This window comes from Ruditapes philippinarum, unplaced genomic scaffold (genome assembly GCF_026571515.1).
Source record: "Ruditapes philippinarum isolate M1 unplaced genomic scaffold, ASM2657151v2 ctg3043_1_1_1_1, whole genome shotgun sequence".
In the NCBI taxonomy this organism is placed as follows: domain Eukaryota; kingdom Metazoa; phylum Mollusca; class Bivalvia; order Venerida; family Veneridae; genus Ruditapes; species Ruditapes philippinarum.
The window spans coordinates 44,958-60,050 of NW_026853737.1; the positions used below are offsets into that span (position 1 = coordinate 44,958).

The 15,093-nt window shown below is 32.1% G+C and overlaps 1 protein-coding gene across 1 annotated transcript; it reads right to left on the reverse strand.

Annotated features, from left to right (window-relative positions):
* Positions 1 to 10,531: 10,531 nt before the first annotated feature.
* LOC132737669 (uncharacterized) lies at positions 10,532 to 13,294 on the reverse strand. Its single transcript, XM_060725003.1, has one exon. It carries the CDS (start codon positions 13,292 to 13,294, stop codon positions 11,270 to 11,272), a length of 2,025 nt encoding a protein of 674 aa, XP_060580986.1. The 3' UTR covers positions 10,532 to 11,269.
* Between the last annotated feature and the right edge of the window lie 1,799 nt (positions 13,295 to 15,093).

Sequence of the window (15,093 nt, forward strand, 5' to 3'; positions counted from 1 at the left end):
TCAAATATAATTTCTTATTACAGTTATTGTTTAATAAATATACAAATGTTTTAAATGCTGTTGTTATAAAATAATCAGTAAAAGGTATTACACCACTAAATTGGACATACCCAGATTGAGCTAAATTAAGCAGATAAATAACAACAGGGTGAAGTCTTTTCTTAATTCCATTATTAGTATAAATCTGCGTACAGGCCATTCAAGAATATACCTATTTAATCATAATACCGAGGACTACACACCACCCCGTCCTATACCGAGTATAACAATATCTTTATACTTTTCTACATTTCAAGGGAAATATCACAGAAACATGTCAAATTAATTTGGTATAGTCTTACAAAAACTGCCAGATTTTTAATGACACTATCACATGTTATCATACTGTGATTATCTGTATTAGCTGTAGTGGGTAGGGTTTAAAATATAACAAATTTTCTGTGTGTGTATTTAAAAGATATTTCTTTTACATTTCAAAAAAGAGTCTGTATCGTAATGATAAGATTTTTCAAATATCAAATTTGATTAGATATATCTTTAAAGTTAAACATTTTAAGCTAATTAATGTTAAAATATACAAGAGTAAAGATCAACAAGAAAAGGCGCCATGCACCGAATGTAGCCCCATCAAAACCCAGCCAAACATGACCATCAGCAATAAAATATTCCCAATGCCTGAAAATTAGCAAGAATCTGGAGGCATGCTGCTTTATTGAATTTCTGTTCGTTTAGCACAACACGGCAAAATTAAAATTGTTGCAGGCTTAATTTGATTTAGCCTGTTCATGGACGATACTGGTAACCGGCTTAAGCAGAATTCAACATTTAACATTTGGAATTTCCTTCACCATGACAATTTACTTCTTATCCTGTGAAATAATATCTGAAGTCATTGAATGTTCAAAGAGATGAAGCATCGCGTGTGCTTTACTAAAATAGAGGTTTGGTATATATTTTTTCTCAAATTAAGAAATTTTAAACTAAAACTCAATATGTTTTGTTCTCGCATGTAATACAAGAGGCTTCATTTAACATAACAAACTCGTATCAAGATTTAACATTTTCAGTTAGCAATAGCTCCGCAGCAGACAGCCACAGAGCCAGTTCTTGTACAGAATGATACATACCTGACACTCAAGGTTGAAGGTATAGTTCAACATGGGACCAAGCCTGGTCTCTTCCGCAAGATACACAGCATTAATATCATAGTTACATCAAATATTGTTTCAAGAACACAGACAAATACTGATAATTTTTTTTTTGTAAAAAACATCATATTTACTTTTCTTTAATATTCATGGTAATATTACCTGTGTTGAACATGTATGTCCTTATATTATTAAAGTGTATAAAGCTATATATGTACAAAAATTATTGTTTGAATGAAAAAAGTGTACTTACAAATGCTTGTATGAAAAAAGGTGGTAATTAATTGTGTTAAAAATAAAGGGTGTATATACGAAATACTTGCTAAGCAGATAAACCCAACTTAAAACAGCACAATATTTTGTTTTATTACCCCTCACTTTTTTCGTAATGTTAATTTCCCATAGGCCTCTGGTAGTTATTCTTACTGTTAATGCAAGTGTATTACGTGACTAAAAATGTTGTACTGTTACATAGGTAACAGTATTTTTTAACAGTATAAAATCTGGTCACGTGGTCTATTTGCTGAAATGGCCGCCATTTTTCTCTCGATTCATTCTTATTTTCGACGATAAAGCCTAGGGAATATAAAATATCTTTTTGTTAAATAGTCAAAAAGTAAACATCCGTTTTCAACGGAAGTAATTGTAATGTGAATAATTTTGTGTCAAACTTAAACATGCAGACGATTAAAGCATGTAACAAAGGAATATATAACAATTTTAACCAGTAAACGTTACAGATAGAGTTGGTGGACAGGCATCTGTAGGATATCATCGTTATTTTGTAAATGCACTTTGTCAAAAACCAAGAAGAATATTCTGGATACAGAAGGATAAGATTTCACAGATCATAACCTTATAAATGGGTTAGTGTTTTGTTTTCTAAATAAAACACAGCTTTTTGTATGTTTATGACTGGTAGATATCATCACTTGCTAAAAGAATAAAAGTAGTACAGCTTCTCAAGTAGGCCAACAGTACACTTAAAACTTGCAAGGTAAGGACAGTTTAGTTATTGCTACTCTTGGTTTATTTTTGTTACTAAAATTCAGATCATCACATTATTTGTTCGGGGTAATAAAATAAATAACACATTGGTTTGTGGGTAACAGTAAAAATATCATCCCTCGTAAAAATACTGTTACTGTAACAGTATTTTCCTCGGGATGATATTTTTTACTGTTACCCACAATCCCATGTGTTATTTATATACTGTTGCATTATAATTGAACAGTAATATTTTTGTTTTAAATACATCATAAGATATAGCTATATACCCTTTAAGAATAATTTTGCTTTGTGGTAAAAAAGCTAAGTTTGAAATGATTTAGCATGTATACAGTGGTTTAACATTTTAAGTAGTTAATTAAAATAATATAAAAAAATTGTTATAATCGGTTTTTTATTCAGTAAATATCTCCGCAATCCCCAAATTTTGCTATAACCTCTATTCAAATTTAGAGAAAGATCCATTTCTCATTGGTAATTTATAACAGTGTACTTAGAATTAATATATTTATATATTTTATTTTCTTACAGAATATCATTTTAGCTCGACTATTCGAAGAATATGAGAGCTATTGTAGTCGCCCCGGCGTTGGCGTCGGCGTTTGCGTTGGTTAAAGTTTTTTGTAAAGTCAAATATCTCAATTATTATGCCCCCACAAAGTGGGAGCATATAGCATTGCACTTGTCCATCCGTCCGTACGTACGTCTGTCCGCACTCACAGGACAGTAATTATGTGGCTTTCTCTTTGATGTCATTCATTCCGTAATGCTTTTATGTGGCTATTTTCTTTTGTTTGGCTAAAAAGAACAATAGTGAGAACAATAGAGTAGCCACATAATTACTGTCCTGTGAGAACGTCCGTCCGTACGTCCGGAAATCTTGTGAACGCAACTCCTCTTAAATCGGATGGCTGATTTTGCTTAAACTTCCAGGGATGAACAACCTTAATGTGTAGATAGTAGTTAATGTAGGAACTTTCGCTGCGACCAAATTTAAAAGAATTATGGCCCTTTGTTTATTTTTTCATTATATACTATGTAGAAATTTTGTGAACGCATCTCCTCTTAAACCGGACGGCATATTTTGCTTTAACTTCCAGGGATGAACAATCTAAATGTGTAGATGGAAGTAAGGGAAGGAATTTTTGCTGCGACCAAATTTAACAGAATTATGGCCCTTTGTTGATTTTTTCACTAAATACCATAACGCAACTCCTCTTAAACCGGATGGCAGATTTTAATAAAAAGTTCCACATAAAAATCTTACATACAGATATGCATGCTCTTGTTTACGAGCACATCTGCACAGTGGGGGCATCCGTGTCTTTTGGACACAGTTCTAGTTGCTTGAGATATTCAATTGAAACTTACAATACTTATTTATAGTAACAAGGTACATCAGATTGACAAGTTTGATAACTCTGCCTAATATATTGACAGAAATATGCCCCTTTTTAACTTAGAAATTTTGGTTAAAGTTTTTTGTAAAGTCAAATATCTCAATTATTGCTTGAGATATTCAATTGAAACTTACAATACTTATTTATAGTAACAATTTATATCAGATTGACAAGTTGGATAACTCTGCCTACAATATTTACAGAATTAAGCCCCTTTTTAACTTAGAAATTTTGTTAAAATTTTTTTGTCAAGTCAAATATCTCAATTATTGCTTGAGATATTCAATTGAAATTACAATACATGTTTATAGTAACAATGTTCATCAGTTTGCAAAATTGCATAACTCTGCCTGCAATTATTTGCCCCTTTAAAACTTAGAAATTTTGGTTAAAGGTTAAAGGTCTTCAAAGATATTTACTTGAAACTTTACACATGTACTTAGGGTCATAATTTGAGGGTCATAATTGTATCTCACTGACCAAGTTCCATAACTCTATCTTGCATTTAGGCTGATTCATCTCCCCTTTTCTACTTAGTCTCTTGGTTAATGTTTACATGCAAGCTTTACATATCTCAATAACTATTAAAGATATTTTTTAAAACTTCACATATGCATTTAGGGTCATAATTGTAGGTCACTGACCAAGATCCATAATTCTACCTTGCATTTAGGCTGATTTTTTCTCCCCTTTTTCAACTTAGAAATTCATGGTAAAGTTTTTCTTGTAAGCTGTTATCTCCTTAACTACAGAAGGGTTTGTGCCTTTTTTTGGGGACAATTTTATGCATTCATAATAATAAAGCAGTGATTTACTTGATAACAAGCCTTTGTACCTTTTCGGTCAATTTTATGTATTCATAGGTAATTACCATTATTATACACAATAAAACACACCCTTGTGACAACTTTTTCAATAGTCGAGCCAATACTGTCCTCCGACAGTTCTTGTTTGGATATTATTATTACACATGTGTAATTATATAGTTGTATTGCATTACTTGATATTAATGTTTCCAGGTTACAGAATCAAGTGTGAACAATATGGAACAGTCAGTTGAACCACACAATGACTACTTCAGCCTCAGTTTTATACTTCGTTTCCCGCTAGTTGGCATTCATTCAGTAAGCATAGAAGCGGCCATTACTGACACAGAGGGAGTCACCTTCAAGTAAACCTTCAAGTCAAGTCTTATGATGATGCTTTACAAAGGCAACAACAGAAACTCTCACAACGACCAAGTTACAGTCAGCTGCTGACATAGAGGATATTGAATGAGTGTAAGTTCAATACTGAATTTATTACACGAGTTGAATAAAAATTATATTATGAGAGCCTCTGGCGAGCATAATATTATTTTATTCAACGAGTGTAATAAATTCAGTAATGAACTTACACGAATTTAATATTCTTTTTATCACATACCCAAAATAAAGACCGTTTAAAGTGAAATAAGAGTCATTTTTCATTGACGCGCCTATAGTATAATGCTAACATTTAGCGCGTCTTTACACTATGTTTGTATAACGCTAATGACGTCACGTCAAAATATATGCACGGCCGTGCAATACCATTTTTACGGAGTCGCAAAATCGGCACGGGTGTGTGATAAATCTTAATATTACATACTATGACATTATTTTCACAGCTTCAATTAACCAATTTTTAAAATGTTGTAATATATCGTCGGTGGGCTTCGAAAAGGCCCTATCTCAATTTTTGCGAAAATCGTTTTAGGTCATTTTCTTGGCAAACAAACCGAGGCGCGCATTGTGCGAAAACACCCGTTTAGATAGCCAATCGGAAAGTGAATTTATTGCCATGTGAGAAAAAGACGTATAATTTTTGGATGAAAAATTTGTTCCGCGAAAATGCCCGATAATTTTTAGGAGTGAAAATAGAAAGTAAAAACGGAGAAAACTCGGATTTTCTTATGAAAGTTTCAAAGATCAGGTATGCTTTTTCTTTTTGACAGTGGAAATAATGATGTGTTTCGTATGGTATGTAGTTATATGATAAATAAAATCATCAATACATTGGGCAATGGGGATTTCACATACAACGCTTGTCGGCTAGGTTAAATTTTATTCCAAGAAAACTATTTTTAACTTGTTTTTCTTAAACCTTAGATTTTAGTTTCATTCTTTACACCAAAATGTATCAAACTGATAAATCTGAGCTACATTAAAGCTGTTAAAATAACTTTTATAAGTAATAGGGCATTTTCGCATGCTAATTTTTTGGTAAGGTTTGTCTTATAAGGCATTTTCTTATATATTTTGTAAGACAATATTTATGTTCCTTATTTTCATACATCACTTTTATTTATATTTTCAGCATGTTTAAAGATTACAATCACACCCAAGACTGGTAGACATTTATTTTCTCGGAGAAATAACATATAGTGTTCTTTAAAAAGATAATATTTACATAAATAAATATGCAACTACTTGTAAATTTAAATAAATAAATAAATAAATAAATATTTAATTGTCTTAATACCACATAAATTTGCATTTATTTATTTTGTAAGGATTCTCATTAAGATTATAATTAAGAGTTATTTAAAGACCAGGCACGTACTGATATTCATCAGACTTAACTGGGATGTTATGTAAGATGGTTGCTACGTTCATTTTATAATCATTAAATTGTTTTCTACCATTTCACGTTATTACAGGTGTCTGATGACCACTATCTTGATAAATGTTCAATATTTCAATTTTGAATTATTGGACTATTTGATTTGTAACAACTGCAAAGTGTCAATGACAATAACATGTAATCTATTTACAAAAGATGAGAACAACTTCTGCCAGAAATCCTTTTTTTGAAAGACTTCAGTGATCTCGTATGGCTTAAACCGTAGGGAAAGGGCTTGCGGTTTTATCTAACGTGTCTGTTTGACTTCAGTCTAAATGCGACTGAGAAGGACATTTGACTACACTATTTCTTCTTTCAAAGTCCAGTAAATGGCCAAGGTCGTCAATCTACTGTAAACTCATTTGAAAAAGAGAAACCGGAACATTATGTGAACAATGCAAAAAGTATTATGGTTTTCTTTAAAAAAATTCTTGGAGAACATCTTGACTGAAGACAATAAAGTAAAAGAAATAGTGATATAGATTTACAGGTGTTGCTACCAATACCAAAAAGTGACACTTGGAAATTCTTAGTAAAGACTTGCAAATATAACACAGAAGCTTATACAATAAGGCCAGGCTCAGATGGAGGTGGGCGTAGTTTATAGTCAAATTGAACGGAAACTTAAAATCACACTTATATATTATCTTGTTAACTATGTTTGTTTGATTGGGTTTTATGTCACACCGACACAGTATAGGTCATATATGGTGACGTCCCAGCTTTACTGATTGAAGAAGACTTCAGTTGCCATTCCGTTCATTATTTCAGGCACGAACGGGTACCTAAATAGAACCACAGACGTTCCTTAAGCTAGCTGGATAGCTTCCTCACATGAAATAATCCAAAGTCTCTGTCAGGATTCGAACCCATAGTGGTGAGGGAAAGTGCTTTGAAAACAACGGCCACGGATGCTCAATGTTTTAAAACTGCTCGCCCGAGTTACCTATATTAGGTTAAATAACAATAGGCATGATTCTTGAAGAACATTACGATATCGTATGAAACCATTAGACAGGGAAATACTTGTTAGAACAATATGACTTGGTGCTTTTGATGTGACACTTCTAGTGTTTGCTTAATACTTTTTTGTATGTCATGTAGCAGCATATTAATAACATGACTGTTTATTATATAGAGAGTTATGATGAGAAAAATGCTAAATGCTTATTTTACGAAATGTTTTGTTTTTAATTGACAGTATATATCCAGATTCATGGTTATTTTCACTAAAATTTTGAAATGTTTTTGAAATGTTAAAATACTGTGAAGTTAACAACAACAAAATGAAACAAAGTTCAAACAGCACTTTACATATCAAATAGAAAACAAAATATGAAAAGGTAGCACCTACCGTGTTAGTCATGCAATAAAATTTTGTAATAAAAATGTAAAACAGTAATTACTCGACCAAAAAAAATGTAAATTTTTACTTAAATCATTATACTTTCCTTCAAATTGTTTTACATTTTTTTAAAATGTTTTGCTTATCTGAAGGCATGAAGCTCTTAGAACTTAAGAACTTGGTATTAGGATTGATGTTTTTTATCTATATGGTAAATAATAGAAAAGGTAATATTGGTTGTTTGGGCAGTATACTTTTATTGGTGAAGCCAAATTGACTACATATTAAAAGGTTTTATGTTTCGGAATGTTTGTAGTTTTTTGTTTCATTTTTTAATATTTCCTGTCGTCTTAAAACATAATAACACTTTATTCCCAAAATCCTTGAATTTCTTTAGGAACATTGATGAATAGTACTGGTAAATGTGTCTCGTAATGCCATTATGAACCTAACAAGAGTATGTTAACGTGTGCGAAAGGGCCTTATAAGGCCACTTGAGACCCCTATTTGGCCATTTTTGCCATGTGAAAAGGACGTATGGGCATTTATTATGAAACAGTAGGGTTTATCATAACCAAATTAAATGTATTTAAAATGAATTTAAATGTTCATTTTTATCTGTTAATTTCATTTCTGTATGTGTTTCCATGCCAAAACTAAACGGTTTTTTCCATCTCCTGAAAAGTAGCACTTTTGCAGATAAGGCCTTTTCGAAGCCCACCGACGATATGTTCAAAGGTGAAGTCTATAGTCTGTTTCTAAATTCACAACATGACGAGCAGTGACTGTGTATGATGAAGTTTATAACTTCAAATGTGTTTGTTATTGTAATATTAAAGGAATCGTAGTCTTTACGATGTTAATTTTTGACCACAAGATTTAACAGAAGAAAAACATCCTGAGTGAAAAATGGCTGTTTCTTACTTGGATGTACATACCATTTTTTTTTTTAAAAGAAGAAAATATCTATCTCAAGCTAACAGCTTTGTTTATTGTTAATCAAGATTGAAATGAATACCATCATGAATAAAACAAGTGCAAGTGTTATGTTATTTTATTAAGCCATGTTAACTCTTTCATTTTTGGCAGCATGCATCTCAAATTCAGGTAAATCAAATCTTCATATGAAAAAGAATGCATGATTAAATTTGATAGTACCTGGCAAGACTTAAACAAAAACAAATATTCAAAGATATTAAATGTAACACACTATTTTTATTGATGACTCATCCATTTTGAAGTATTTCTATAACATAACAAGATTAAAAGCAGACATTATATATTCCAGTAAACAAAGTGGTAGAGATTGAAGAGTTTTCTCTCGTTTGGCTCACGAGAAAAAAAAGTCAATAAAGTAATTAAAGTCTTAAGGTTAAGGGGCCTGACTTTGACAGTCAAAAAAATAAGAACAAACTATATAGATAGAAGGTTCAAATCAGGCTATGAATATCAAAGTGATATATTCAAAGTAAGAATTTAATATACAAAACTTTGTCTAAATAGATTTTGACTGAAGACAAGTCCACTTTTCTCGGCTTATGCATAATCTTTCTTGGTTGCCATTCTAAAATCATTTGCTGTATACTTGTTCATAAATTGTGTGATTAAGATAACATAAAAATCTCAAAATTCTGACATTCCATATAAGCTAATAAAAACTTTTTTTGATAATGGTACATAATTGTAATATAATAATGGCTTTCTTTACATGTGTCAAAGAATTTGCCAATTTTAAATCATCTGCTTACTGCAAATATACATGTTTTACCAATTATAATATGAAACAAGAAACATGGCAATGCCACGAAACGAGGTTTTCAATTATCACCATTGTAGATACCTAATATGTTGTAGTTGAAATACAAGCAACAAGCATAACTATGTGCTATATAAATCATGAATAATGAATTTTCTATTTTTAGCAACTGTAACCTTGACCCTAGGGGGCTAAAAAGCCATCCTAAGTGAGGTCTTTATAAAAACTTGCTTTACACCAAGATATCTTATTCCAAACTAGTTATTGACTGGAAACCTTTTTCCTATTTTTAGCTCACCTGTCACAAAGTGACAGGGTGAGCTTTTGTGATCGCTTTTTGTCCGGCGTCCGTCCGTCAACTTTTACTTTAAATGACATCTCCTCATAAACCACAAAGCCAATTTCATCAAAACTTCACAGGAATGTTCCTTTGGTGGTCACCTTTAAAAATTGTTCAAAGAATTTAATTCCATGCAGAACTCTGGTTGCCTAGGCAACCGAAAGAAAAAACTTGAAATATCTTCTTTTAAAAAACCCTAAGAGCTAGAGCTTAGATATTTGGCATGAAACATCTTCTAGTGAGTGTCTACCAAGTTTGTTCAAATAAAAGCTCAGGGGTCAAAATTGGCCCTGCCCCGGGGGTCATTGATTTTCCTTATATGTGTATAACAAAAACTTAAAAAATCTTCTTTGAAAAAACCTAAATAGCTAGAGTTTAGATATTAAGCATGAAACATCTTCAAGTAAGTGTCTACAAAGTTTGTTCAAATAAAAGCCCTGGGGTCAAAATTGGCCCCGCCTCTGGGGTCATTTATTTTCCTTATATGTCTATTGCAAAAACTTAAAAATCTTCTTTGAAAAATCCCAAATAGCTAGAGTTTAGATATTAAGCATGAAACATCTTCTAGTAAGTGTATACAAAGTTAAAAAACTTCTTTTAAATAACCCAATGAGCTAGAGCTTAGATGTTTAGCAAGAAACATCTTCTTATGGGTGTCTACCAAGTTTGTCCAAATAAAAGCCCTTGGGTTAAAATTGGCCCTGCCAGGGGGGGGGGGCTATATACAGGTGAGCGACCTCAGGGCCATCATGGCCCTTTTGTTAGTAACAGTGACCTGACTAGAAACAGATATTCTATTTTTAGCAACATTGACCTTGACTCTACAGGACCTAAAAGCACAAAAGCAGGCAGAATGAGCTGGCAGGCATGCAGCAACCTACATGAAGATAGTTTCTGTTTTATAACTAAATTAAGTTTGTTGTGATTAAAAGGGTATATTACACTAATAATTAAATTTTATGGAAAAAAACAAAGGGCCATAATAAGGTAAAAACTTATCCAATCACAAAACCCCGACAATATGCATCAGAGCACTTGAAGACAAAGCTAATCTGTGAAAGTTTAAACAAAATCCCTTGAGAAATGTAGGAGTTGCGCAACAGAACAAATTGTTCACTACATACTCTATATAAGGAAAAAAAACAAAGGGCCATAATTAGGTAAAAAATTATCCAATCACAAAACCCCAACAATATGCATCAGGACACTTGATGACAAAGCTTCTGTGAAAGTTTAAACAAAATCCTTTGAGAAATTTAGGAGGAGTTGCGCACAAAAGAAATTGTTCACTATATATTCTATATAAGGAAAAAAAACAAAGGGCCATAATTAGGTCAAATATTATCCAATCACAAAACCCTGACAATCTGCACCAGGGCACTTGATGACAAAGCTTCTGTGAAAGTTTGGTCAAAATCCGTTGAGAAATGTAGGAGGAGTTGCGCACAGAAAAAAATGTTTACGCCCGTCCGCCCGCCGACATACCTCAATCTAATAACCAGTGTTTTCCTTCGGAAAACCTGTTTAATGATAGTGAGCTAAATACTGTAGAAATCTAGAGAAAGAATATACATGTTACTATAACTCGTGAACAGTTAGTCTTATATCAGCAAATGTATTTCGTTTGCATTATAATATTCTGGCGAGTAGTTTGCATATATGCCATTTTGCAGCATTGTTCTTTTTTCTTACTAGAAGTGAAGACAGGTAACATTTTAAAGCTTCTTGATGACAAAGTTGATCTTCATAACATTGTCCAAGTAAATTTAGAGCTGTTTCTTTGTGACAAAGAATTGCGTTTCCTGTGCAAGTATATGTAAGTTTGGCCAAAGCTAGTCTTTTTTCTTTTGTTCTCTTTTGATGTCTATATACTTTGTATTTTAGGAAATACAAGAAAGGGAGAGAATCAACCACCGATAAGTCCATCCACATTTCATCTAGCTCGTCTCTGTGCTGCATATCATCTTTACTAGATCTGAACATTTCATATTGTAGTTCATGGGGAATACAGTTAAATTCACTTTTATGGAAACGTACACAATACCCTATAAATGGCTGGATTTCAGTAACATCTTTATAACACAATGCCATGAGTTCTCTTGTAAATACATGTGGATGTGGATAGCATAGACAGAATGGGTTTATAAAAGCTGTTCTCTTAAATTCCACACCACTTTCAATATGCCTTAGAATGTCTCCACATTCTTCCAAATTTTCTGAGCAATAATATGTAGAGGCTAGTTTAAGTGTTGTAGAAACACTATTGTATGGATATTGTATAAAATAACTTAAAGCCTCATGTGAAACAGGGTTAAATTGTCCAATGTTGGACGAGGCCAACACAGATCCTAATGTTGCGTAAATCTCGGGTAAAAGAAACGTGCACGCTTTCTTTTCTAATTCGCTACCCTTTTCACTAACCTTGTTCAGTTTTTGAATATATGTTGTTACTGTTTCTCTGTTTTCCATTGACAGAGCTTTATACTTTTGTATAACATTAGCAAAGAACCAAATATTTAGGTTGAAGCATATATACTCACTGATTTCTTTTTGAGACTGAACGCTAGAATCAATCATCATACCAATCATTTTCAGTTTTATCTTTAATCTTTTACCAAGATTGTCAATTTCAATACCGAATAATCCAAGTCTGTATGTGCATAGTAGATTATTAAGTGTGCTAATCAGGTCAAGCTGTTCCTCGCCCGTGAACTGACCTGCCATCAAATTATTTTCAGTAATAATGAAATGTGGACATTTTTGACTTAATAAGAAGAACCGTAGTTGTAGCAGACAGACATACACACATATATATAAATTATTTTCTCTCCACATTCCGGGCTCTGACCTTTCTATGCAATGAAATAATGTTGTTTTGCACATAAAACTTGAAATTTTAGTGTCCCCGTTAGATAAGAAATATGTTTTTGCAATCATTTTCAATAAAACGTAACAGCGTAATTGGGTAATGTTCAAACTAAACATTAAACACCTCTCTGCAATTGAAGTTGATATTCTCCATTCAATTTCCGGATCTATGCTGATCTTACTTCCAACCGGAACTAAGAAAAATCCCTTACTTACACATTCTTTTTTCATTTCTTGTGTTGGCCATCTACCCAATCCTTGTCGCTGTAGCCAATCACATGCTGAACGTGGCCATGAAAAACAAGGATAAGCAATTACAGCATCCATATCATCAGTTCTATGTTCTCCTTGTGTGCTTATTGCGGGTCCATGTATTGCTGCTCCGATCAAACATTTCAAACTAACAGCATCGTGATGTTTTGTATTTTTCAAAACCAAATTCTCTAGATAATCATTACCTTCACCAGTCTTTGCTTGACTGGATTCGATTACCTGGAGATAACAGTATCCTTTAGTTGTATTATCATCTGTGGCTATAAGATAGTTGTGCTTGCCATTTTGAAAGTCACCAATATCCTGTATCACATTATACGCATTATCGCAACTTAGTATATCAAAATCAGATTGAAGTCCTTTTGTAACAGACCCTTCACTTTGACTACCTAAAAAATATGTGTTGACATCGTCTCCCTTTAACCCGTCTATTAAAGATAGAATTTTCTCATTCAGCATAAATGTATGTCTTCTCCTCATCACCAATTTCTCGTTTACACCAATATCGTCCATAACTTGAGATAATTTTGAAGATATGTTATAATCATATTTAGTTTTGCTTAACATTCTGAAATAAAACAAGAAGTATTCTGAAATAAAACAAGAAGTATTTTTCATAAAAGATACTCGGCCGAAGTAAAACAGGTTAACATGTAAAATTATGTTATTTCTAAGTTTTCAATACAAAAGAAATTTTAGCGATACTTGCATAACAATGACATCATAATTATTTCTTGTAGCTAAGATAATACTCATTTTGTAAACATTGAAATTAAATTATAGCATATTGATATCGATGATTTTAAAAAGTACATTTGTAGGATAACTTCTGTCTTAAGGATCCCCTTTACGTTATACATTTGACTTTATAAATTTTGTAATCATTAACAAAGAATTATCCTTTATAATTGATTTTTACTGTGGCAAAAACTATCCTTAACATTTTACTTTAGAGCTATCCTTATAATCTTCTTTTAGAACTGTAAGAACTATCCTTTATATTTTATTTTAGAATGGTTAAAACTATCATTTTATTTTATAATTACTAATGAGATTCACCGATTCCAGTTTGTAATTTTATCATGACCAATGAAAATTCTTTCATTATTCAGTCCTTCCCTGTTTATTTTACAAGAAGTCAAACTGATAACAGATGGACTTCGTCCAAAAAAAACGTGATAGTGTGGTTAAGCGTTTGTATATATTTGCGCAATCAACACAATGACACTCCATCAACCACCCCACATTAGTGTTTTTTGGGGCAATTGTACCCCCATCGAATGAAACATGCTATTGAATATTTCCCTACCCGATATGTCCCTAAAGAATAATTACCCGAAAATCCCCCCCCCTTTTCTTCTCATTCAGTTGTGTGTTATTATCTTAACATTACACTTTATAATCCGCATTTCCGTCTTTTGAAGGATATAAACCCAAGAACTTGAAATCTTGTTGTGTGTCATATATCGTGTAATGTCACAGTGTAGCCAAATGTAAAACAAATGCTGTACATGAGAGAGCATGTTTAAATGTTGTTTGAATAGAAAAGAGTGGTCTTTAAACAGAGACATGGTTCTGTCAAAATCTATAATATGGATGTGTACTTTTCTTACCTAAAATAGGCGTGAAAATCTTATAAAAAGTTCTAATAAGGTTCATTAAAAAAGTAGATGTTACAAATCAACTGAAATTTTAGCGAAAGAAAACATTTCTGTTTTTATGCATCATATTACGAGTATGAATTAATTGTTATTTAAAAAATAAGGTCTTTTAAATAACTATTATTTTTACAATTATTGTCAGGAAATTTTATGACTAAAAAGTTTTGCGTGTTACTTTAAATAAAGGCATTTGAGAGAGGGTAAAAATCTTTTACAAGTTTACTTTGTTTCTGCCCTGAGAGCCATGAAACGACTGTAAATAATTCAGATACCTATATAGGACTTTCCATAATTCTTAAGACAAAGAGCTTCCATAAATATTGTCAATTGACTGGTAGTGTATCAAACAATGTGATTAAGGATGAATCATTTTTTACCTTGACCATATTCGAAGCAAAATAAGCTGTCATATAACAATTTAAAGCAAAACATTTTATGTAAATTTTATGTAATTTATCACATGACTAAAGAAATTTATCACTTAAACTAAAGAAAGATAAAGTTAATATTTCTATATAAGCTGTCAAATTTAATTCAACTCATATGACGTGACTGTAATCGCAAACAGAATTAGGATGCAAGTATTTCAAGTGCGCTTAAAAGTTATTTGATTTCATATGATATGTAAAATGTTTAATAGTCGTCTGGCCC